Genomic DNA, 25,488 nt, shown 5'->3' with positions numbered 1-25,488 from the left:
AGCCTCATGGTGATGCGGCTCTTGTGCGCTCCCCACCCCCTCTTCCTGGAAGAGGTTTCTGTTCGCCCTGCACGGTCCACAGCACGGAACCTCGCAGTCACTCCCTGCTACTCCAGGCATGTTCTTGGCTTTCCTGCCCCTGAAGACCCCACTGGTCCTGTGACCTGCCCTGTTTAGGAGGAGCCAGAAGGCCTGTAGCCCCACTGCTCACTCCTAGGTGTTTTTGGGAAGGATTTGGATGGACCCAGAGAAGGAACAGTGTAAGTGGTTAGACGTCCAAGAGGCTGTGAGGTGAGGAGGGAAGTGGCTGGGGTTTCACCTGCCTTTTCCTAAGGTCGTCTGTGGGCGAACCCAAGGCCTGAGCACAGCCCTGGATGTGCTGTGTGTGTGACCGGTCCTCTCAACACGAGTGTGCATGTGGGGACAAGCTAGGAGAGCAGCAGAGGCTGAGATTTGTACCCAAAGGTTGAGGGTTCCAGCCAGAAGTATTTTTTTGGGGCGGAGAGCTGTGTATGGGGTAGCATAGGAGAAGGAAGCAGTGGACAGTCTCTCCAGCTGCCACTTTTTTTCCTAAATAGCGTTACTACCGAGGTGCTTTTGGTCACTTTGGGAAGCTTGACACAGGCCCTCAAATCTGAAATCAATTTCCTTGATACACACACGTATAAGTACACTCACAGCATTCAGACCCCTCTCCACAGAAGTGGCCTTAGCATTTAAATGGCCTTGGCATGAAGCCCCATAAACAGCCTAGGGGATTGTGGCTTGTTTGGGGGGAGGGGCTTAGTGTTACCCCCACCTTATCCCTTTGTGTCTTATGGGGACATGTCCGAGGTAGGGTTTCAGTGTTTAGACTTGAGGAGAGGAGAATGGGAAGGAGCCACAGACTGGGCAGGAACCCTCGAGACCCTTAGGTCTGTGATCCCTGCCAGGCCTGGAGTTCCCTCGGGATCCACCCCAGAGGAGGCCAGACTTTTCTCCTCCCCTCACCCTACCTCCCCCATTCCTGCCCCTGCTTGACTCAGAATGGAATGTGAAGCCTGTGGAACAGGATGGGATGGGGTGAGAACTGGTTCCCAGAGGGCCTGGTTCCGGCCCCCTTTTGCCCCCCCCAAAGCAGTGGGGGACACGGGCTGAATTGGGCTCCTTGCCCCGTGCCAAGTTGGTCCAGCCATTTTGAAGGGGCAGCCAGACTTGCAGGGGTGGGGGCTCCTTATATAATCCAACATGAGGGTGGGGCCAATTAGAGGCCAGGTGAAGCAGGCAAAGCAGACCCTCCCAACTCCCATAGCTGGGGTGGCCTGCCCTAGAGTAATAATAGCCTTTGTTGGCTTTTTAAAAAATTATGGCTCATATATATATTGTATTATTTCTGTATTTCTGTAGTTTCCAAAATTAGTACAACAATGTTGTACTTTTGTAATTAGAATGGAAAGGATTTAAAATATATCTAGAATTGCCAGACAGTGAAACAGAAAAAGTAGTCATCGGTTTAGTCTTGGAAGACCAAGAGAAGAGTTGAGGCTTGACCAACACTAGAATATTCTGCAGAAAGAAGGGTCCCTGGCAGGAGGGGTAATAGTGGAAATATGAGAAGAAGAAGCCTGTAAGACTGGACTGATACCCTTTCAAGATGACAGTAGAGTCAGCCCTGTGCCCCCTGCGCCGCCCCCCGTACCCCCTCCCCCCCCCGCCCTGGGGTTGGACTGGGGTGGGTGGCCCAGGGACCCAGGCCCTTGAGGCCTCCTGCCTTGGCCCTGGCATCTGAGAGGAGGCAGGAAAGGGAGTGAAGCCTTGGCTTAAGCTGCCCTTAGCTGACTCAAAATATTAACTCTTGCCTGGCCACACGAGGTAGGCCCTGCACTCTGCTCAGTGAAGGGTGAGGAAAGTTTTCTGTGTGTGGGGTGTGAAGCTCTCTTGAAACCTCCCCCTCCCCTGCCTCCCAGCACTACTGAAGGATTCTGAAGTCATTCATTCACCCATCCCAGTGAGGCTTTGGTTCTGGGCCTGTCCCTTGAGGGGTGGGCTGTGGTGGGGTGGGGAGGGGTTGGAAGGAAGCCTGTGTGCAGGTATAACCAGGCTCTCAGGCAGGTAGGATGAGGGGAGTGGGGCATGAATGGGGAGCTGTTGGAAGCAGAAGGGAGTGGCCCCTCCAGCCTCTGCCATTTCTCTAGCTTGCCTGACTCCCTTTTTCTTCACTGATGGAGAGGGGGTGTGCGTGCAGGCAGCCAGTTGGGGGCTTGGTCAGCCCCCTCTGGCCCCCGGGGGGCCAGGCATTACCTCAGAGAGCCCCAGGGAGACAGTGGGGACATTAGACCAATGTCAAGAAGGAAAGGGGAGAGTGGACTGGGAGGCAGAGAGAGAGAGAGAGCCAGGCCAGGGCATTGCTGCGGAGGCAGAAGCAGACCCTCCTCAAGCTCCAGTCGCCCCGAGTCTCTGAACCCCACACGACTGGGGTTTCAATTCCAGTCTTACCTGGGGAGCAGCAGGCAGTGGGCAATCACCCTCCTTCCCTCACTTCTCTCTGTAAGCTCAGTTTCCTCCTACTGTGTCATTGTGAGCATGACACAGCAGCCACGCCCTCACACCAGGAGTCGGGCCACATGAGGGGCTGAGAGAGAGGAGTGGTAGGGAAAGAGCTAATTGTGGGGTCAGTGGGGTCACCTCCCTGGGGCTGGTGGGGCAGGCCTCTACTCTTGGTTGGGAAGATGGGCCGGGCCCAGACTTCACTTACAGGTACCCTAGCCAGGAAACAGGGTCGGAGAACAGGGGAAGGGGATTTGTGTCACATCTGGCCTGGGGCAGAGGTACAGAGCAAGACAGCTTTCTTTGGTATCTGAGGAAGTAAAGGAATGAACTTGACTGTTACTTGCCAGAGAATTATTGTAGTAATTATATGTCTGGGTGAACGAGGCTCTTAGAGTTGTGAGTACACAGTCTGCACAGTTGTACATGATGGCCTTGTTGGAACTGGCTCAGAGCATCAGGGACTTACTGGTTTTTTAAATTGTTTTTGTCATTTTTATTTTGAAAATTTTTAATTATATTTGACATACAATATTATATTAGTTTCAGGTGTACAACATAGCAATTAAACAATTACATATCTTACAAAGTGACCACCATGCTGAGTCTAGTAACCGTCCGTCACCACACGTAGTTATTATGATCCTGTTGACTATTCCCTGTGCTGTACGTTACATCCCTGTGACTTGTTTTGTAACTGGAAGTTTGTACTTCCTAATCTCCCTTCCACTTTTCTGTTCCACCCTTCCCCCCTCTCTCCTTTGGCAATCATTAGTTTGTTCTCTGAATCCATGAGTTTGTTTCTGTTGTGTTTGTCTGTTTATTTTGTCTTTTAGTTTCCACATGTAAGTGAAATCATATGGTATTTGTCTTTCTCTGTTTGACCTATTTCACTTAGCATAATACCCTCTATGTCCCTCCATATTGTTTCAAATGGTACGATTTTGTTCTTTTTTACCGGCTGAGTAATATTCCATTGTATGTATGTACCACATCTTTATCCATTTATCCACTGGTGAACATCTAGGTTCCTGCCACATCTTGGCTATTGTAAACAATGCTGCAATAGAACATAGGAATATATATATATCTCTTTTTGAATTACCGTTAGTGTTTTCATTTTCTTCAGATAAATACCCAGAAGTGGAATTGCTGGCTTATACAGTAGTTTTATTTTTAATTTTTGAGGAACTTCTGTATTGTTTTCCATAGTGGCTGCGCCAGTTTACATTCCCACCAATGTGCATGAGCGTTCCCTTTTCTCCACATCCTCACCAACTCTTGTTATCTGTTTGGTGATGGCCATTCTGACAGGTGTGAGGTTGTGACCTATGGTTTCATAATGTAAGTTCCCTTCTTTTCCACCAGCTCTGCCGGCCTTAGAGCCATGCTCCTCAACCTGATGTTCCCAACTCTGGAGGTGATCCTTGGCTATTGGTTACCGTTTTCTGGACATTGGAGCTTGGGGAACCAGAATTGAGGGGAAGGCTTGTATGCACGTGTGAGTGTGGGTGTGTTGGGTATTTTAGAGAGGGTCTCTGGTTGGACTGTCACCACCCTCCTCATGAAGTCGGAATCCTGTTTGGATAATTGGCCACAGGTACAAGGGAGCTTGATTCCTGAGTCAGGCTGGTTGGGTTTAGGACGGGCAGGGAAGACTGATGGGGCAAACGGGGAGGAAGGGGGGTTCCTGCCTCACCTGACAGCAACCCTCCACCAGGCCCTTTTGCTGGACTTCAACCCACAGGGTCTTCTCCGTGTCCTTCCTTCCTCTTTCCCTGTCCCATCATGAAGACTCACCCATCGCTTGTCCCTTAGGATCCAGCTCTTTGATCTCTGAGACAGTAACTGGCTAATTGGATTACTAATCTAAGTTTGTGTGCTGGTGACTCCGAAGCACAGGAGCCTTTTAATCAGCCAAGGGCTTTTTTTTTCCTTAAAGATTTTTTATTGGGAAAGGGGAACAGGACTTTATTGGGGAACAGTGTGTACTTCCAGGTCTTTTTTTCCAAGTCAAGTTTTTGTCCTTTCAATCTTAGTTGTGGAGGGTGCCGTTCAGCTCAAGTTGTCCCTTCAGTCTTAGTTGTAGAGGGTGCAGCTCAGCTCCAGGTCCAGTTGCCGTTGCTAGTTGCAAGAAGCCTTTTTAATGCAAGAGGCCTTTTTAATCCAAGAGGTGGCTCTCAGAATGGGAACTTGGGTGGAGGTGGAGTGGCCGTTTGGGCCTATGGGGGCCTGCGCAGTTCACTCATCTACTCAGCAGATATGTAAGGAACGCCCGACTCTCTGCTGTGCCCTGCTGCACTGGGGCTAAGATACCTTTATACAGTTTTGAGGAAGATAAAGAGAAGTAAATAATCGATTAGATACTGACTGACAACAGTGAAGATTAGGGAGGTACAGGGTGAAGTGCTTTGGGAGCACCCAAGAGGGGCACCACAACCAGCTTTGGACAGTCAGGGAAGGCTCCCTGGAAGAGGAAGCAAAGACCTGGAGAATGAGGAGGAGATAGTTTGGCAAGAACAAGTCAGAGAAGAGAGGGTTGTAAGGGCAAATCGCCCTGTCTCCCAGGGGCCCCACCTGGGTCTCCAAGGGCATGTCAGATAGTCATCCTGACTTTTGGGGGAGGATGAGTGGGGGACATTCGAAGACAGGGTGGCTAGGGGCTCCTGGCACCCAGGTCCTTGTTCAGCTATGAGTTGTGTGTGCCAGCACGGGAGCATGGGTTTTGGGGTGCGCTAATATGTATGGGGTGTGCGGGGGTTGCCTGTGGTGTGGTGCTGTGGATTCAAGTGGGACTAGGGCACAGTGCAGTGCCCAGGCCTCTCCCAGGCAGCTGCAGGAGGTGCAGGATTGCCAGGGCCAACTGCAAATTAGCCAGGCTGGTGTTAAATGCCTTTGCTGCTTCTTTCCTCCTCTCCTGTTTCTCCCTGCCCTCCCGAAAATCAACAACTGTGTCAACAGCGGGGTGATTGTGCTTGGCCAGCAGCCTCCAAGGCTGCCAGGACTGGGCAGGTGCTGGCAGGGGCTGCTGGAGCCCCACACTGGGGGCAGGCTGGGCCTGGCTGCCAGGGCTGCAGGATAAACAAGGCCGCACACAGGCTGGCCAGGAGGGAGGGAGGCCACAGGCAGGCTGGAGGGAGAACAGGTGTCTCAGGAGCGCTGCAGACACAAAGAACCTCTTGTCTCCTCCTCTCTGGCCCCAGGGAGCAACCCCCCTCCTCCCTTTCTCAGGCTCAGTCTGAGACCAGTGGCCAGGTCAGCCAGGGGGTTCTGGGAGTGAGTGAAGGGCAGGTGCTGACCTCTAGATTCCCCCTGCCTTTGGTTCTTGAGAGAGGTAAAACCAGTCCTGACTGGGGGGCAAGGGCAGGGGGGAGTCGGGTGCCCTAGCCCCACCCATCATGAGGCCTCAGTGAGTCTCAGTTTCCCCACTGGAAAGCCAGAAAACTCCGCACTCCTGCTGAGGCACCCAAGGAAGAAATGGGTGGGAGCTTCTGGGAGGAAAGAAGCACTCAGTGTCAGGACTAATGGAAGGTGGGGCGACAAGTAGAAAGACCTGGGCCAAGGGATTCCAGGTGGGATTTTGGGGCTGGAGGTGGCTGGAGTGTGGCAACACCCTCCTCCCTTCATACCTCTTGATGACATAAACCTTTACTGAGCACCTACTGTGTGCCAGGCACTGTATTCGGGTTGGGGGAGGCAAGGAAAAATAATATAGTAGCAGCACAGATCAGCAGATTGTGGAGTCAACTGCCTGTGTAAGTACCCAACTGTCTTGGTAAGTAACTTAATCTCTCTGAGATTAATGCATCTGTAACATGGGGGTGATAATAGTCACTGCCTGATGGAGCTGTTGTGATTGTTACATGTGTGAAGAGATGCATGGTGTGATGTGTGTTGTATGGTAAGGACGCTATTAAGAGAAGGCCATTATTGTCCAAGTGTCCCGGAGAGTGTCAGGGTCTCAAGTGTAATCAGAGCCTAGGAAATAGACAGGTTAAAAAGTAATTGGCAGTCCAGTCAAGTACTAAACACCAGGATGTCCAAGGGCTCTGGAATGCCCTGGAGGAACAATCAACTCTGCTAGGATTATTAAGGAGTGATTTATGAAGGTGGGGAACATTTGAGCTGGGCTTTCAGTGAGGTATAGGAGTTTTCTGGGTCAAGAATGTAGGATGGGCCTTCTATGAAGTGGCACCGTGTGTGAGCCAGAGCCCAGAGGTGTGAAAGTGCATGTTTGTACCTATATTATAGGTTTGGGAGGACAACAGCTGGAGGGGTGGCAGGGGCCAGGCTGAGAAGGGCCTGCATGTCAGGCGAAGGGCTTCAGGCTCATCTGCAGGGTGAGGTGCCAATTTTGGTGATTGATACACAATGCCGTTTTTCTTCCTCCCCACACCAATCTGCATGACTTATTGAAAAACTCAGTCTCACTCACTCCTCAATACCTTTAATTTATAGAGAAACAGGATTGTTTAGTGAAAACACCATAGAGTTTTAGTCAGAAAGTTCTGGATTTAAAGATTTTGGATTTTGAATCTCGATATTGGGCCATATACCTAATTTCTTTGAGCCTCATTTTTCTTTTCCGTAAAATGGGGTAGTGGGATCTCCTCTGGCGCCAGATGATTGTGAGGATTAGAGAGAAACGGGAGATGCGGCTCACTGTTTGTGTGGTCCTGCCCATGTCAGGACCCTTCTTGAGCCTTGGTCTCTATATCTGTACCATGGAAACAACTGTATGTCTCCTTCCTTCCATGATTTTTGAATAGGTAACGGGCCATGGGTAGATCAGACATGCTGGGAGGCCCAGGACGACAGGGGCCAGACGCTGGCCTTCCTGGGGCAGCGCCCGGGCCTGCGGGACTGAAGAGGAGGGAGCTGACCCCCTGTGGCTGGAGCAGTGGCTCCAGTACAGGTGCTGTCCTGGGCATCAGGCAGTCGTGCGTCCGTCCTGCCTTTTCCATCGGGGTGACGCCGTTCAAGGGCCCTCTGACATCTTCCTGTGACTGTGATGCTGGTGTTTGAGGGCTAGAGGGCAGCTGGGGCCAGTGGGCACCGAGGACACCAAGGCTCTGCTCTAGCTTTGGCTTGTATGTCTACAGGCCTGCTGCTTGGCCTCTTGGAACCTTGCTTTTCCTATCTGCAACTTGGGAGGGTCCATCGTGATCCCTCCCAGGATGAAACAAGAGTGCTGTGCTCCTGAGGCGATAGAGGCAGATAAGATTGATGACAGCCACCTGGTCGTTTTTGTCGCACTTTTAAACTCCAGGTGTGGAGTCAGATACTTCGCCACCGTCCTGCATCGCCACTTGGCAGTGCCCTCCCTGGTTTGTCTCCCTCCGCGTGGTTTATCTCAGGGGTGCCTCATGAAACCTGTGAGTCAGGAAGGGCTGAGATTATCTAACTGCCCGTTTTGTGGCTGAGGAGACCGAGATTTAGAGATGGGGACTCGTCCCAGTGGTGGGGTTTCCTCGTCCCACACGGGCTGTGGGTCTGCAGGGATGAGCCAGCTCGTCCATGTGGTGCGTCTCATCCTGTGCACAACGAGGAAACCCCCTCTGGGATTTGCTGCACAGTCCCCTGGCCTCCTGCCATTGGTTTTGAGGGATTGGTGATGGGAAGGGCCAGGGGCACCGAGGAATGTCTGGAGCACATTGGGTCTCCTGTCATTCGCAGGGAGCCCATCCCGAGACCAGATAGTCAGAGGCCACCATTCTCCTCTCCACTCTCACTTGCCACCTTAGCCATGCCCAGTGTGAGTGTATCTCCATTTTATCTTCCTCCTCTGCACTCAGCGTTTCTCAGGTGGCTGTGAGGTGAGGTGAGGCCAAGCAGAGAAGTTGGTGCAAAGGGGAATGCCAGGAGATGTGGCTGGGGCCAGTGCTCTGGGATGCCCAGGCCAAGTGGCAGATAGCTTCCCAGGTAGCCATGAGTGAGACAGAGGCAGAAAGAGTAGCAGTGACACTTGGATTTTTCCAAGGGCCATGTACACATTTACATATAGTTTGCATGTAACCAATACACTGAACACAATTTTATAATTTATCTCTAGGCACATTCAGATTTGCCTTTTATACTATTGTTTTTTCAAAGATGGCTGCTTCCTTCGTCTTTTTGCTCTTGCCTACACCTTCTCACTCCTGTCCCATTTCCCCCGACCCCTCTCATGGAGGGCAGGTGATTGGGAACAGAGTCAGCTCCCAGTCATCCACCATAGATCCTCCCTCCCTGGGGGGAGCACAGAGGGCTGGATGACCCACTGCTCTTCAGCAGGGAGCCATTCCATTGCTCCCCAGCAGCCACCGTCACCTGTGAATGGGGACCAGAGAGCCTTCACATGGAGGCACACAGTGCTTGGCACTTAGCAGGTGCTCAATAAATGTGAGGATAAAGTGAAATTAGAGACAGAAGGATTTCCTTGGGGCCTGGCTTCTGTGCCTGTGAGCCGGGAGGCTAGTGGGGGAAAGGAGCCCCTCGCCGTCCCGGGGTGGTAAGAACCCATTTCCCTCTCTGACTGTGGCCAAAGAAAGCATTTCTTTCTCTTCTCGGCTTTGCAGGAAATAGTGTTGGGCATGAGAGGAGCAGAAAGGAAGAGTCAGACCTTCTATTTTGTTTTCCAGATTGAGATTCTGTTGTTAGCAATTTCTGACACCCAGGTCTGCAGCCAAGCGCATTCTCTTCTCTGCAGTGTTGGGGAGATTCTTGGCCATGGCGAGAGGCTGGACAGGAAAGAGCATGGGTCAACAACTTTATGATTGACGGTGATTCCTTGGCCTGTGCTAGGGGACAGTTTTAGCGCGGGGCCAATTTGAGCCCAGCCCTGTGTGGAGAGACGCCCTTCCGGGATGGCATCCCCATGTGAACCCAAATGGCTCTTGTAAGGAGGGCGAGTGGGCTCACCTCTCACACTTCTGCCCACTGGGCCTCGGGCTCCATGGTTTTCTCTGTGAAATGGGGTCAGGGCACTGACGTTCAGAACAGTTGCTATAGAGTTTGTCGAGATGGCAGGGCCTGCGACGACCCCTACGAGGAAAGGAGAGCAGCTGTGTGCAAGAGGATCCCGGAAGAGGGGGAGCAGGCAAGATGACCACCCCTGTGGAAAGAGTGGCGCACAAGCAAAACAACCCCCTTTCTGCAAAAGTGCTGAGCTGGTGGAATTTAGTTTCCCGGTTGCGAGATCGGGGCAGTAGATAGAGCTCTGCGGGCGCCTGGGCTGTGTTGTGCAAGGTTGTATGTGGGGGTCCCGGAAGACAATGGAGAGGGCAGGATCAGCACCTGTGGAGCCCCCTCCACCAGGCTGGCCTCCCCACTTCCCTGCGGTTACCACCGGTCCCCATTCCTGGAAGCAAGTGAGCTTCCTCCACCCACTGCTCATGTAAGTTGGTCTCATTCTTTCCTTGTCCCCTCATTCTCCTCCCGACTGTTTGGACTAGAAGTGGTTATATTAGCCTTTCTTCAGGGAGTGGAGGGGTTTCTCTGGGTCAGGACTGGTGGTGCCTAATCCCCTGGCCTCTGCCTCACAGCTGGGCCGGTCCCAGACTGCTTTGAGGAGAGTGAACCTTTCAAGGGGTGGATTCCTGCAGCCCAGCAGGTCTCCAAGCTTGGTGCCATCGCATGATTGGGAAGGGCAGACTTGCTAGAGGAGAAAACGCGTGTGTGGGACTCTGGGAAGAGCCAGGGCAGAGAAAGTGTGCATCGGGCGGTGGGGGAAAGGGATGGTGTACAATGAGAGAATGGAAATGGTTTCCAGCTGTGAGCTTTGGCCTATTATCTTACTGTTATCCTCACACAGCTGATGACCACTCTGTCCTGAGGTGGGTACTTGTCCTCTGTTCTTGGGTTGGCATCCTCCTCCCTGGCCAGCTCAAGGCTCTTGCTAGGGGTTCAAGAAAGGATGAACTCGGAGATTCGATTTGGCGTGGATAAGTTCAGTAAAGTGTGTGTGGAGCACATACTCTGGGCCCAGCACCAGGCTTGGCTCCATTAGCAACCCGTGTCCTGCTAAGGCAAATAATAGTGGGGCACCTCTGTACCCAGTACTGCGAGGAGTCCTGCTGGGGGAAAAGAGAGGGTCTTGGCTTAGACGAAGACCACGCACGGCAGAGCAGGCCAAGGAACTAGGACTTTGTTGACAGTGACGCACCAGAGAATGTTTCAGAGAACTTTTAGAACGGGTGGCTCATTCATTCAGTCTGAAACTTCTCTTCATTTTTCTGTGACGTGGTCCAACAGATCCCTGTTCTTTCTCTTTCCTTAAAGACACTTTTGCTGCCTTCAGAGCGCGCTGAACCGTCTGGTGATCGAGACAAGTTTCCCTTCCCTGCCAGGGCTAGTGGGCTCCCAGGGTGTGGGGCCACGCTGGCAGCCCTGGGCAGTGGGTATGTTCCTTTTCCCTGTCTGCCCTGACCCATGCTGCCCTTGGCTTTGGTCCAGCTGGGGCCCAAGTGAGTGTGGCCCACTTTCCTGGGAAATCCAGCTTGTGCCATTTCTCGATGAATGGGCAAATTTATATTGTTTGGGATTGAGGAATATTAATCTCTAGATGTCATTCTAAAAGCCAATGGCTTGGTATATTTTTGAACAAATGAGATAGGGGAATGAATAAGCGTTACAAGTTCTCATTAATGTGAAAGCACTGGATGAGGCTGGGGTGGAGGAGACTAGACCCTGTTCTCAGGGAAGCTGTAATCTGGGGCAGTGAGACAAAAAAATCCTAGGAAACTAAGCTGCATTGTGGGAACAAAGCCTTTCATCAGAGTTGGCCAGGACACCAGGACTGATGGTGACAGTTCATCTTTGCAGCATTGGGTTGAGAGGCTGGGGACGAGGGGGAGTCTGACAGACCCAGGGTGAGTGGTTTTACTTCTTCTAAGCTGTGTGATTTCTGGCAAATACCAAAACGTTTTTAGCGCCTAGTTCTCTCACGAACTGGGAAAAGAATAATACCTATCTCACGATGTGAAAAGGATTCAATGAAGTGATATACAAGGTGTGATAAAAAAATACGGTGAATGTTTACATTTAAAAATTTATTACAGTAAAAGACATATTGCCATTAATCCCCCTCAAAATACCCCTCCTCACTTTGAACACACTTATCCCATTGTTCTTGCCACTTTCTGCAGCAGTTCTGGAGTCCTCTTTTGTGAGTGTCTTTAGTTGTGCTGTCATGGCTGCCTCGATGTCCTGAATCGATTCAAAACGTTTACCTTTCATGGTCATTTTGACTTTGGGGAAGAGCCAGAAGTCACGTGGTGCCAGATCTGGTGAATAAGGTGGATGAGGACACACTGTAATGTTGTTACTTGACAGAAATTGTCGTACCAGAAGCAATATGTGACATGGAGAGTTGTCGTGATGGAGGCTAAAGTAGACACTCATGAAAGAGGACTTCCAGAACTGCTTTAGAAAGTGGCAAGAACGATGGGATAAGTGTGTTCTAAGCGAGGGGGTGTATTTTGAGGGGGTTTAATGGCAATGTGTCCTTTACTGTAATAAATCTTTTAAATTTAAATATTCACCATGTTTTGTGGTCACACCTTTGTGATTACAGCTCCTAGTAGTACAGGGCCTGGAGTACAGGAGGCCCCAGTCAGTGGGAGCCAGTGTTAGTACAGCGGCTACTGTGTTGGTGGCTGTCGGAGCAGATGTCGGGTTGCGGATGGCACTGCCCTCCTGGGGCTGCCTGGATGTGGGGGCAGCCCTCCCTCGCGTCGTGAGTGTGACCTCTGTAGGATCTGGGAAAGGAGGAGGAGCAACTCTCCGGAGTGTGGCGGGGACCACTGCCAGCTGTGACACCTCCCTCAGGTGCTTCTCTGTGCTTCCGCTTCCTCAACTGTGAAATGCTGCCGACAATCAGGCCTGCATGTTGGGAGGATTAAATAAAAAGGATTACATGGAAAGTGTTCAGAACAAAGTCTGGCACATGGGACTCTTTTCCAGGTATTTGGTGCTGTTACTGTTGCTGTGGTCATTCTGTTACTGGAGTGAACCATTCCCTCAAAGAAACAAGGGTGAGAGCTGCTCCCTAAGTGTCCCAGGAGCTGGGGTATGGGGTGAGGGACCCTGCCATGCTGGTGCTGGGGAGCAGCCCAGAGAAGGGAACAAACACTGTTTTTCACACACTAGCTGCTGGCGGGGCGTTGCCAGGTGTAGCAGAAATGACACTCTGGCTCAGAGTGCACTGCCTTTTGTCCTTTGCCCAGTGTGGTCCCTTAAATTGGTCACTAAGGGGGCAATTCTACACCAAGCAGGACAGATTTTTTGTAAAACCGATGGAATTCACATGTAGTTGGGTCGCTGTGAGACCAGAACCACCACATTCACAAAACTGAACTGCTGAATTTTAATAATTCGTAGTAATCAACAGCCTTTCACTAACCTTTGGACTCGGGGTGCCCAGGAGCTGCCTGCAGGAGCCTGGCAGGAAGTAAAGGCTGCCGGGTTGGCACCCACGCCCATGGCGAGAGGGTTAGCTGGGTTTGGAGCGCCTGTGGGCAGTAGCCTCTTCTCCCAGATCTTTATGTTGTGGTCAGGCAGACTGTAAGTGGGACTCTGCCTTCACCCCTTGGCCTCAGTTGCTTCATCTATAAAATGGGTTTTGTCACTGCCGAAAATATCTGTGAAGTTCTCAGCGTGTGGTGATCATTCAATAAATGACAGGTGCTGTCAATATCTTCTGAGAAGCTTCCGTATCTTTTGGCTCATTTGGCTGCAGCCTGAAGGTGGAGATCAGGGGTTTAGCAGCTCCTGTATTTATTTCACAGCATCAGAGGCTGTGGGGCCTCCCCCACTTATCATCGTACCTCTGGGGGAAGAAGGAATAATTCACTCCACGTGCAAATGGAAAAACCGAGACCTGGGAAGGCTAGGTGTGTGCACCAGATCCTACAGTGAACTACAGGCGCCCAAACCCCTCCCCGGTATATGGGGTTTTATAAACCAACCATCAAGTGTATGAAGTGCTTTGATATTTGCAAAAATCACTCTGCCGAGGCGCCCAGCAGTCTGTTGGTGTGTATTTTTACTCCCAATTTACAGATAAGAAAGCTGAGGTTCAGAAAATTATGACTGATTTTGTGGCAGAGGTAGGGCTCAAACTCAGACCTTCTGCCTCCAAATCCAGGGCTCATTTCCACTGTGCACTCAGAATTCTAACCCTGCCTGTCTAGACCCCCTCTGCAATTATTTTTTCCCTCCATACAGGGAGGTCTGTTAGGGTGGATAGTCATGAGCCAGCAGGAAGAGGGTTAAATTCCTCCTAAGAGACAGAGCTGGCGCCTCCAGTGACCCCATCACTGACCTCATCCCCTGGGTCAGGGCTGCAGGCTGTGGGGGAAGGGCAGAGAGCCTCTAACAGCACAGTGGGCAGAGGGAGGGCCTGGGGACGCTACGCCCATCTCTCTTCCTCTTTGGACAAAGATGGACAAGATTGCTGGTGGCTCTTTGGTTTCCATAGAAAATCCCTAAGGGTCCATAGTGATGGCCTGCCATCCGTGTGACCTGCACTCTTAATCAGGCCATGGAGCATAGGCATCTCTTAGAGACACTGGAAGCCATGTAATTTGTTCTTAGTTAAGTGAGAACTGGGGAAATTTTTACCAGTAAAGGCACCAGTAATAGAAGATGGTAATATCAAGTGAACCTTAAGGCTGGGTGAGACTTTAGCCCCAGCTTGTCATTCATTGAGGAGGAAAGGGATGATTCCGTGGCCCCCAGAAGCCAGCATCTGTGGGATAAGTGGGTGAGTCCCTGGGAACTGGGAAGGCTGCTCATTCCCCCCCTTCCCTCCCCAGGCGCACCCCACCCCAGTGACCCCTATATTAGCACAGGCCTTCTGGGTTAGAGCTTTCCTTTGGACCATTGTCATTGGGTCCTCTCCAGATGGGGAATACACCAGGGGTAAACCTCAAGAGAGGCCCTGAGTGGGAGGATAACGCACTAGGCTTTACCTGTTCTGGAAACCAGCTGTCAGCCCAGTGCTTTCCTTGAAACCACCATGCTAGGAAGGAAATTTGAAGAAAGGATTTCCAGGAAAGACAGGGAACTGATTTTAAGGGAAAACCAAATCTCTTCCTCCACCCCATCCTTCTGCCCCGACGTCTCTTTATCTCCCTGCTGAGGGATCCTAAATACACCTTGTCTCTGTGTGGCAGGTGGAAGCCTTTAATCGTTCCTAGAGGTGAGGGAGGCTTCGAGGGAAAGGGCTTCTAGCTGGTGGGGCAGGTCTGGTACTGTCTGGCCCTGGCCTTTTCTAGACACTTCAATTAGTGACGTTAATTATGGCTTTGGGAGTGTGGGCCTGCGCTCTCCCTGACGCCCAGTCTGACATTGGTCCCCAGTCTGTGAGGCTATGTTTATGCTCTCGCCTTTGCCCATCTACAAGATTAAAGGTGCCGTGAAAGTGCAAATTATTAGCAGTTTCATGTTCTCCATCTTTTTTTTGTGTGTGTGGTAAATATGCATAACAAAATTTACCATTTTAACCAAGTTTTAAGTGTTAACAGTTCAATGGCATTAAGTACATTCACATGTTGGTTGTGCAACCATCACCATTGTCTATTTCCAGAACTGCATCATCTCCAAACTAAAACTCTGTCTCTATTAAACAGTAGCTCCCCCATCGCCCCTCCCCCAGCCCCTGGTGACCTCTATTCTACTTTCTGTCTCAATGAATTTAATTTCTCCAAGTACCTCTTAAAAGTGGAATCATGAAATATTTCAATTTTGTGTCTGGCTTATTTAGCATAGTATTTTCAGGGTTCATCTTATGTTGTACCATGTGTCAGAATTTCCTTTTTAAGGCTGATAATATTCCATTCTATCACTTATCTATAGCATTTTGTTTATCCATTCCTCCATCCATGGACACTTGGCTTTCCACCTTCTGGCTATAGTGAATAATGTTGTATGAGCATGGGTGTACAAATCTTTCTTCAAGAAACTTTTCAGTTCTTTTGGGTATATACCCAGAAGTAGAATTGCTGGATCACATGGTTATTCTATGTTTAATTTTTTGAGGCGCTGCCATATTGTTGTTTACAGTGGTTGTATCATTTGACATTCCCACTAGCAATTGTTCACATCCTTGCCAGTGCTTTTTTTTTTTTTTTAATAGCCACTATAATGGGTGTCAAGTAGTATGTCACTGTGGTTGTCCATCTTTCTAAGGGGATGTCGAGGCCCCGAGACATGCGGGGCCCCCGTTACAGCCTCCATCCTCAATTCTCTACTTCCTTGGCTACTTTTCCCCAGTCCATCAGCAGGGTGCAGGTGAGGTCCTTCTGCTGCCTCGCTCTGTCCACTGACTGTCAGACCCCTTTCCTTCCCATCTGTCACAGGAGCAGAATGGCCTTGACGTACTAGAAGCGTCTGGAAGGGTGGATGACCTTGGATGAGGAGGAGGTTTTAGTAGCATGAGGTTTAACAACAAGTTGATCATGGCAACCATGGGCATTGGATACAGTAAAAACAGCCGGGAGTAGAAGATGTGCATTTATTACACGTGGCTTTGTAAAGAATTTTTAATAATTCCCAATTTTTAGTGACATGAAAACTCCCTTTTACATAGTCTATTAAGTGGGGGGAAAGTATAAAAACTTGCTTATGAGCTCAATGATGAAAAAGAAAATTATGCATAAGAAAGACTTGACGGAGACATGCCAAATTGTTGTCAGTGGCCTCCTCCAGCTCGATGGGAAATGGGTGACTTGTTAATTTTTCTGTCCTTTTTATGTTGTTTGCAGATTTTCTGCAATGAGCACATGTTCCTTTTTATATTCAGAAACAAAATTGATAAGAAAATAAGAATGACTGCAGCTATTCATTAGGCATATGTATTTTAAGGGAGTAGGAAGCACACAGTTCTGCTCAATGCTCTTGAGAGCTGGGCGTGAATAGGAAGTAAGGGGAGCAGCACTGGAGGCGTGGAGACAGATGGCACCAAGGGATGGCCAAGAAACAAAGAAGTGATGACTAAGGGAGGTCAGGGGTTGGGCAGCCCTGTGCCTTTGGGAATGCAGGCTGCCCCTAATTCACTTGGAAGATAACTGGTGGGCTTGGACTCCTTTGGGGTTGTTTTTATCTCCCTATGTGGTGTAGATAGGAGCACTGACCCCCACCTGCTTTTACCTGGTCTCCCTGCGTGGCTGGCAACCTGTGAAACCAGGGCTTTTTTCGCACCAAGTTTGCCTTTTATTTCTCTTGTGTCAACCAAAATAGGACCTGCCCGGGTCCCTTGAACCCTATCATGCGAGCAGCAGTGGCCCAGCAGAGGTTGGAAGTTGGGAACTGGCAATTCAGCCTCCAGGAGTGACTTTCCATGGCCCTTGGGACCTCAGACAAGTGAAAGAGAAGCCAGTATAATCCAGTGCTTAAAAGAAGGGACTCAATAGCCAGTCTCTGGGTTCAGTGTCTTGGTTACCACTCACTGGCTATGACCTCGGGCAATTGCTTAGTCACCTTAAGCTTCTGTGTCCTCATCAGTAAAACAGAGATGTAATAGTAATTATATCACAGGGCTGTTGAAAGAATTAAAAGAGCTGATTCCTACAAGTGTCACTCAGCATACTGTGTACTCTGTTCCTGTTGTCTGGTTGAGAGGTAAGTTCTGATGCTAGACTGCTCAGGCTCCAGGCACCTCTGTGCCTCGGTTTTTCCATCTGTAAAATGGAGCTAATAATATCATCTACCTCATGATTGTTGTGAAGATTAAATAAATTAATGTAAGCAAAAGTGATTCAAACAGTGATTGGTACAAAGCAAATGCTCAGTGAATGTTAGCTATTGTGGGGTGGGGGATGTCTTTAGCTGATACACACCACAGTGCCGAGCAGTTGTTAGTGGCTGACAACTCATCTGATTGTCCCAAGAGTCTCATCTAGTTGGTTAGTGCCCATCACTCACTTGTTAAATACTTTGAATGTCTCAGTTATTATTATTATCAGCATTGTGGGTCCAGATGTCAAGATCCCTCCCCAAATCATACCTCGTCCCACCCCTTTGCCAGACCTGTCTCTTTTCTTGGTTGGGGTGGTCCTGCCTCAGTTTAAAAAGGGTGCTGGTGCTGGAAGGTGGGGTCCCAGGCAGACTGGGGTGCAGGCTGGCTGCGTTCGGGGCTGGGTGGTGAGCATTTTAGATTAAATTAGAGACTAACTATGATACTGCTCTCCTCCCTTTGCTTCCCTGCCCCTTTGAATAGGAGCCAAAGCCAAGAAGAAACATAACCTATAAATAAAGGGGACCATGAAAAAACAAAAAGGAAAAAGAAATCTTGCTTTTGCGGCAGGCTTGGCTGCCGATGGGGCAGATAATGGGAGAGGAAATGCGGCCTTTGCAGAGAAAAAGAACGGAACACTTTGTTCACTGGAAGAATGAATGCTGCTTGAGCCTGGGCGAGCAGCTGCACTGGGGTTTCCGATGCGTGAGCTTGTCAGGGGGAGATGTTGGTGATTAGGCTTACATGGGCATGGGACCAGTCCACCCAGAACCCCTGCAGTGGGGAGGAGAGGTGAAGGGAGAAGCAGCAGACCTGAGCGGGGTGCCCAAAGGCGAGGCCAGTGCACCCAGGTCTAGCCCCTGGGCCCGGGCCACCATAACTGCAGGGCTGCCAGTCACCTTGTTTCTCCACTGTCTGTTCAAGCTGGGGAGCTAGATGCTCGAACCTCTCTGGAAGACCCCAGATCTTCTTTCGAGGTGTATCTTTCATGGAACCTTGTGGGGCTGCACCCCAGGGAGGAGAGCATGAGGCTGAAGTGGACGTGCTGAGTGTTTGCATGCTGACCTGGTCCAAGGCTGTGCTCCTGCCAGCACCTCCTGGCGGCCCTCTCGAGGACTGGCGTTTACCCACTCCTCTTTCTGTTGTGTACCACTCACCAGTCTCGATCACTGACCCTTCCCCTGCCCCTGCAGTGGGTGGCAGAGGCAGGAAGAGGGAGAGAAACTAGGGGAGAAATCAGATACCTTTTGGAGCACTCGGGTCCCAGGATGCCGTGTGGAGGCGCCTATTTTGACCGTGAGCTGTGGGCTCGCGGATGTGTAGAGGGTGATATTTGAAATGCCTTTAAGGACCTTCGAAAGATAACCCTGGCTTGGGGCTCAGTTCTCTGGCTCTCAGAGGCTCCCTGGAAGGACAATCATTCATTCATTCACTCACTCACTCATTCAGCCGCAGCGGGAATATTAAGTAAGTTTCACCTGCTTTGTGCCGGACATTGTGCTAAGTGTGTTATATACTTCCTAATTCTCCAACGACCGTGAGATGGAGGTTTTTTCAGCCCCTTTTACAGATAAAGAATCTGCGATGTGAAGAGGTGAAGTCTCAAGTATTCATTGGGCGACTCTCCACTTCGCTAACCTTCACCCTCCAACTCTAGATTACTATGATAATGCCCATTACTGCTGTTCCGCACGGCTGTGTGCCAGGCACTGGCTGTTGCATGTATGATATCGTTTATTCCTCGCAACCATGCTATTGGGTATATATTGCCAGTCCCATCTGTAGATAAAGAAAGTGGTAGGTTTAGAGAGTAAGTTGGCCTGTCCAGCTGCTGGTGAGAGAGGTGCTGGGGTTGCAACCAACTGCGCATGTCTCCAGAGCCTCCATGTCACTGTATACCTTGACACTATCCAGCCTGGTTCCCACTTGTCCTTTTCCTCTCTGTGGTCATCCCTCTGGTCTCCACAGGATGACCACAGGGGTTAACAGAACACTTTACCCTCTTGGACTCCAGAGGAAATGAGGGAGCTGGCTGAGGGGCCTGTGAGTTTGGCAGAGCTTTTGTGTCATAAGCTGGGAAGGGAAGGCACGGTGGCTTGGCCAGATAAGCAGTGACACTGAATATGTGAGGTTTCCTTGGCAAATTCAGATCTTTTCAGCCTGTCCACTCCGTGTGGTACCTGGATGCCTAACTCAGTGTAGGCACCAGCCTGTGTGATTCCATGGTAATTGGGGACAGCAACAGAACATTAAGACAACCTACTCAGGGTTGTGAGACAGCCCGAAAGAGAGGGAGACATACCAGGCGGGCGGCGGGGGTGAGGGCGCAGGAGCAGGAAGAAGGCAACGTGCCCACGCAGGGGTAGGGGGGGCTTCTCCAAAGTGTGATGGGGAGGGTTCAGGTAGCAAACTATTTTTTTGCTTTTGGCAAACATTACATTCAATCCTTTTAATAATTTTTTGAGACAGTTATTACTTGTGTCATTTTAGAGTTGGAGAAATGGACACTTCCCCATGGTCACACAGGTAATACAGTCTGTGGTGGAGCCAGGCTTCAAACACAAGTCTGGATAACAACAAAGCCCGTTTTCTTTTAGCCATGCCAGGATGCCTTCCAGCAATGCTGGAGGGTCACACCCGCCTGCCTGTCTCCTGGAGAGCCCGGGCATGCCCACATGCTCCCTGGAGCTCTGGGGTAGGAGGAAGAGACATCCTTTCCTGCATTAGGTCTCTCCCTCCTTCCTTCCCTGAACATATATTAAAGAACATATATTCTTTAATTATATATTATCTTCTAATCACAAAGTAGGTATTGGAATCTCCATTTACACATGAAGAAACTAAGGTTTTGAGAGGTGAGTCTTTTCTGTAAGTTCCCACAGCCGCCTTGGTTTCTTTGCACTAATTCTTCCTTAGTTGTGACTCAAGTCGAAAACAACTAGAATCCTGTAACTGGTGAAGGCCAGTGGCAGATCTCTCTTTGCTGGATCAGGTGCTGTTATCTGGGGTAGAGGGCGAGTGGGGCCAGGGCCCCAGTGAGGGATAGGTTCAGATGCCACCTTCGCTGGCCCGGGGTAGGACGAGGAAATGAGTGGCGAGCCCCTCAGAAGTGCTCGGTCATGGCATTCTCCATGTATTTCCCCCTCCTTTCCTTCGGTTAATGTTAAGGGCAATCCCAAAAAGGAAGCCTTTGACAAGGCCAGTCAGGCCCAACTGCACCAGTTCTGCTATGTGTCAGCCCTGGGTGGGCACTCGTACAGAAAACCAGACACACTGCCCTATCCAGGATGGAGGCCTGGACCTGACCATTGGGAGACAAGGACAGAATCTGCAGCTGCCTGCTAGCACTGTGGGTGGGCTGCTGATGGGGTGTGGGGGGCTCTGGAGACAGCATCAGCTCCTGAAGGCAGGAAGGCTCCCAGAGAAGGGGCTCCTGGAGACCCTGTTTACCTCTTCTAAATTTTACCCAGGCCAGGGGGGCAGGCACACATTTCTCTGGAACCTCAACATCACTTCCGAGTCTCTGAAGTCCTCTGTCTCTTCCTGGACTCTCCCTCTGGGCTGGGAGAAGACTCGGGTGCCTCAGAGGCCTGACAACTAGATGGGCGCCTGTGGATGGGAACATCACAGCTGTTTTCTCTTCCTGGTCTCACCCCCAGCTCCTTCAGTCCTTCGTGCCCTTGCGCTGGGGTCTAGAGCTGGGCTTCTGTGCCAGAGGTAGGGGGAGGCTGCCTCCTCTTGCAGGTGGGAGGACAGGAGCTTGGGAGTTCACAGAGCCTCTGTTGGCTGGTGTTGGCTGCCCTACCAGGGGACTACTATCTTGGCGAGCCCAGAACAGCCAAGGGACTGAGAGTGAGCTAAGCTAAATCAGATGGACACAAGTCCTGCATCTCACACCCCCCAGAGCCCACAGAGGCTGGAGAGGGTGAGGGAGCCTCTCAGGAAAGCTTTGTCCCAAGCCTGCAGCCGGCCTAACTCCTAGCTCTGAGTAAACATTAGAGATAGGATCGGGCGTAGCCAGGAAGGGTGGCAGGGTGCGGCCTGGGAGAAGAATGGCAGGATGTGGCACCGGGGCACCGTTCTGGGCACCCACGCCTCGGGCTATTGTTTAGGGCTGCCTGAGGCTCTCAACTCTCTGGGGCTTTGGGAGGAAGTGCCGTTCCCCTGGGACTGAGGCCCTGCCCCACTCCTGTGGTGTGGACCTCTCCCTAGTGATGCCCTTGGCATCACCCACTCAGGGCCAGCTTGGGACTGGGAGCTTGCAACAGAGGGGCCTGGTGTGTGCGTGGGTGTGTGTGTGGGGGATAGGGAGGGCATAGTGATTGGCTTCCCTCCGAGGGTCTGCCTATCTGTTCAGGCTGTCTTCCTGTACCCTGGGTCTGAGTCATCTGTCATGCTCTGATGACTGGAATTTATCTCTGTCTTTATCTGCATCTAGATATTTTTTTGGGGGGAAGAGGGGCTGTCGTTGTGGAGGGAGGAAGGGCTGAGTGAAAACTCCTTTGATTCCAGTCCAGCTGGGCTGCTCGTTGGCTGATTGGGAAAGGAAGTGGCTGGTGATTTGTTTTGGGTAGAAAGGGGCTTGGTGTGCACCTGTAGGTGGGTGGGGGTCAGAGGGGCAGGGATAAGGTTGGTTGTGGGGAGGAGAAAAAGGAGGTCGGCACCTGTAGTGCTCTGAGCCACTGGCCCTCCGTGAGATCAGGCACCTCTGTGCCTTGTCCTAGGCACTGGACTGAGGACCTCAGGGCCTCGGGCACCAGCTCGGAGACTCACGGCTCTACAGCGTCAAGGGTGAGGATGGCTGGAGCCCTCTCCCTTTAGGGGCCTTCACCTGTGACGGATGCTCAGGTGAGATAAGGCCCAGGAGAAGGAAGGCCGCAGAAGGCCTGTGGCATGGGTTCCGGAGAAAGGAAGGGAGGGCAGAGCAGGGATGCTGTTCCGTGACCCAGTTGGTTAAGGTTCTCTGACTGTAGTCCTGAAGAAATACTGCCCAAAAAAGCCACGTGAACTTGGCCTTTCTGGGCCTCAGTTTCTCCATTTACAAGGCTGGGCAAGAGGGAGATTGGGTGCATAGGAGCACTTCCACCGGAGTGGGAGGCCGATGGAGTGTCCTGTGGGCCTGTGGCCCCTGACCAGGGCCCAGGTGGGAGCTGGGGGAGCCCAATAACTCCCATCTCCTGTGCGCCCAGGGTCCTTGGGCTTTTGGGTGGCTGGGGAGAGGGGCGGGGATGACTGCTGTGTATGTAAAACCTCTTGAGAAAGCACGGGGATAGTACACCGTGCTTATGTTATATAAGACCCAATATTATGTTATATTATACCCGGTCTTATATTAAAATAAGACTGGGTCTTATATTAATTTTTGCTCCAAAAGGCGCATTAGAGCTGATGGTCCGGCTAGGTTTTATTTTCAGGGAAACACGGTACAAGCATAGAGCATTCTTGGTAAGGACGGGGTAAAGGAATTTCAGGGGTTTTTTTAGCCTCTGGAAAAAAAGTAACTTCAGGGAAGACTCCAGCAGGGTCTTTAAATCCAAAGGGTGTGGAAAATGTTTCTTACCTGTCCCAAGGTAAAAACAATGAAATAGAGTTGCTTTGCTGCTGGGGGGGTTTAGGTCACTCAGGAAGAGCTTAGATGCAGGAAAAGGTGCTAAGGATAATGGTATGGGAGGTGGTGGTGTGGAAAATAAACCGCAGAGAACAGCATCATTCTAATAATGAGGATAATAGTTGCTGTCACTTATGATGCATCAGGCCTGCTTGTGTTATGCTGCTGAGCTATATTATACTTTCTGATCCTTGTACAAATATTTGAGCATCTACTCTGTTCCGGGCACTGTGCTAGACTCTGGGCCTGCAATGATGAGCAAAAACAGCTATTTTCCAGTGTCCTGAGTGGGGTTGGGTGAGTTCTCATGCTTCTAGGTGAGACAGAAATAAATTAAGCATGTATTGATATCATTACCAACTGTGATAAGTACTTTGAACGTCAAGTTCAGGGTGTCATGAGAATGTAAAATAGGCACATCTTACAGGCTCGGTAGTTTTACTGGAAGGCTCATCTCTTCATACTGTTGTTTTTTCTTCAATTTCCATTTTAATGAGGAGGAAACGGGTTCAGAGAGGTTAGGACACTTGATCAAAGTTGCACAGCAATTAATTGGGCAGAGTTGGGTTTAAAGGTACTCAGGTCTGTGACCCCAAAGACTTCTCTCAACTGACTCGAAGAGCATCTTGGGCTGTACTTAATGGATGCTTACCCTGTATTATTTAATCTTCATGGACACCTGGGTGATATGGGTTATTATACCCCATAATATGGATGAGGAGACAGGTTCAGAGAGGTTAATTAACTTGCCCAAGATCACACAAGTCGGCTGATGGCAGGGCTGGAATTTGAACCCAGGTTGCGGACCCAAAAGCCTGTGAGTTTTCCAAACTCCATTCCATTGATCCTTTTCCACCCCTGCCTTGGGTACCTTCACTTTACATTTTGTTACATGCAGCTTTTGCTCTGCACTCTGAGAAGAGAGCTGGTGTGGTTGGGGTCCAGAGCCCAGCAGCCACACTCCTCAGTGACTTTCATCTCTGTGGGCTTCAGGCTGTGAAAGGACAGGAAGGAACAGCTCTTCTCTAGCAGGTCTGTGCTTGCGGAGGGCCGGAGGGAGGAAAAGAGGTGCCCAAGGACCCTCTTCCCAAAGGTGAGGCCAGGGAGCTGCTTTCCAGGAGGAAGGAGTCTGTTGGGCCTGCACTATTGCTTCTTCATCAACAAATAAGTAGGCAGAGAGTTCCAGCTAAGAGCCCGTGCCCAGTGCCATGTTGTGGAGTAAAGGGCCCTTGTCTGGGCAGCAGGCTCTGGCAGGGTTATCTAGTGGGCACCACGCCCTGGTGAACAGACAGACACCTCCCAGCTAGCTTGGCTGGTGACCAGCAGCCATTTTCTTTGTTACCAGGCATTGGGCCAGAGGCCAGGATGAGCCATTGGGAGCCCCACAAGACCAGCTCCCCAGTATAAAGATAACCCACAGTCCCACTGAAAGGACTCTGGGGCGTGAAGTGTGGGTAGAAAATCCATCGAAACCCAAAGGAAGGCGACGTCCTAGTGCAACACGCCCAACAGAAATATGATGCAAGGCACACGTGTGCCTGTAAATTTTCTAATAACTACATTAAGAAGGGTAAAAAAGAACAGGTGAATGAATTTTAACAATGTTTTACTTAACCCAGCATTTACAAAACATTGTGAATTCAACATGTAATCAATCACCAATTATTAACAAACTATTTTACATTCTGTTTTTTGTACTAAGCCTTGGAAACCCAGGCATGGTGCATACCAGGCACATTTCCGCTGGGACTGACCAGTTACAAGTGCTCTGTAGCCAGGGGTGGCCAGTGGCTGTATGCGGAGTGCTAGCCAAGAGTTAATTAGGACAGAAAATTACCTCCTCGGCCTCCAGCTTCAGCTGGGGGATGGCCAGACCATCAGCATCTGGCGCTGGGGAGACGACAGCTCAATTCCACCGAGGCCTTGAGGCCTTAGACCTGCCCGTCTAACCATGTGTGCTTCTGAGCTGCCTCTGGGGTCTGTGGGCTGCAGTGGGAAGAAAGACTGAGGTAGCGGCAGGAAGGCCACGAAGCTGGGACAGAATGGAGGATAAAAGCCCTTAGACCCAAGTCTGCAGCAAGGAGGCGAACCGGTGGCCTGCCCGCACTGAGGCCAGTGGAGCAGTGGGTGTGGGCCGAGGCGGCAGAGCCGGGCGGGATCAGGGCCCACAGGCTGGCATTGTTCTCCTGTCACACTTCCTTTGGCTTTATTGCCTTTGTCCAACACCCTATTGTCTGGTTTCCTTTTGTCCCCCTTTCAGCGCTGCTGCCTTTTATTTCCCAGCCAGCCTGGTTGTTTTCATTTCTTTTGTCTGAAGTTCCTGAGAGGAAGGTTTTATTTTCAGCGGTTTGATTAATTCACAGCTTGAGCCCGGGGTTTGTTTGTTATGTAATTGCTGCCCTCAGCTTCAGGATAATACCCCTCTTCGACTCCCTCCTCCCCCACTCTGAGCCCTGCCTGCTCGAGACTGGCTCTGCGCCCCTCCCTGTGCCCGGATGGGCTGAGCCACTGGCTTCCTGGATACTCTCCAGGTCCCTGGGTGGTGGGAGGGATCCCAGGCAGGACCCCTAAGCCCTGCCAAGCTGGGCTAGGATCTCTTCCTTTCTCCTGGGCTGGCATTCTTAGGGTCAGTTATGCC

At 50.8% G+C, this 25,488-nt stretch overlaps 1 protein-coding gene across 6 annotated transcripts in view; it reads left to right on the top strand.

The window, feature by feature from the left end:
• SOX13 (SRY-box transcription factor 13) overlaps positions 1–25,488 on the top strand; it is a 46,770-nt gene that overhangs the window by 5,671 nt on the left and 15,611 nt on the right. For 2 of the 6 annotated variants that reach the window (XM_088801779.1, XM_088801778.1), the window contains exon 1: positions 21,897–22,090. The exons of 2 other annotated variants lie outside the window; for them this stretch is intronic. In XM_088801779.1, coding sequence (XP_088657905.1) covers positions 22,083–22,090 — 8 coding nt within the window. In that variant the 5' untranslated portion in view covers positions 21,897–22,082. Of the gene's footprint in view, positions 1–6,133; positions 6,282–21,896; positions 22,091–25,488 lie in introns of those variants that run through there. 2 more of the 6 variants (XM_088801781.1, XM_074322276.2) reach the window with 2 other exon arrangements.

Source organism: Rhinolophus sinicus, chromosome 11 (genome assembly GCF_057876585.1).
Source record: "Rhinolophus sinicus isolate RSI-liver-muscle chromosome 11, RSI-T2T, whole genome shotgun sequence".
Taxonomy (NCBI): domain Eukaryota; kingdom Metazoa; phylum Chordata; class Mammalia; order Chiroptera; family Rhinolophidae; genus Rhinolophus; species Rhinolophus sinicus.
This window is presented reverse-complemented; position numbering and strand designations above follow the sequence as displayed.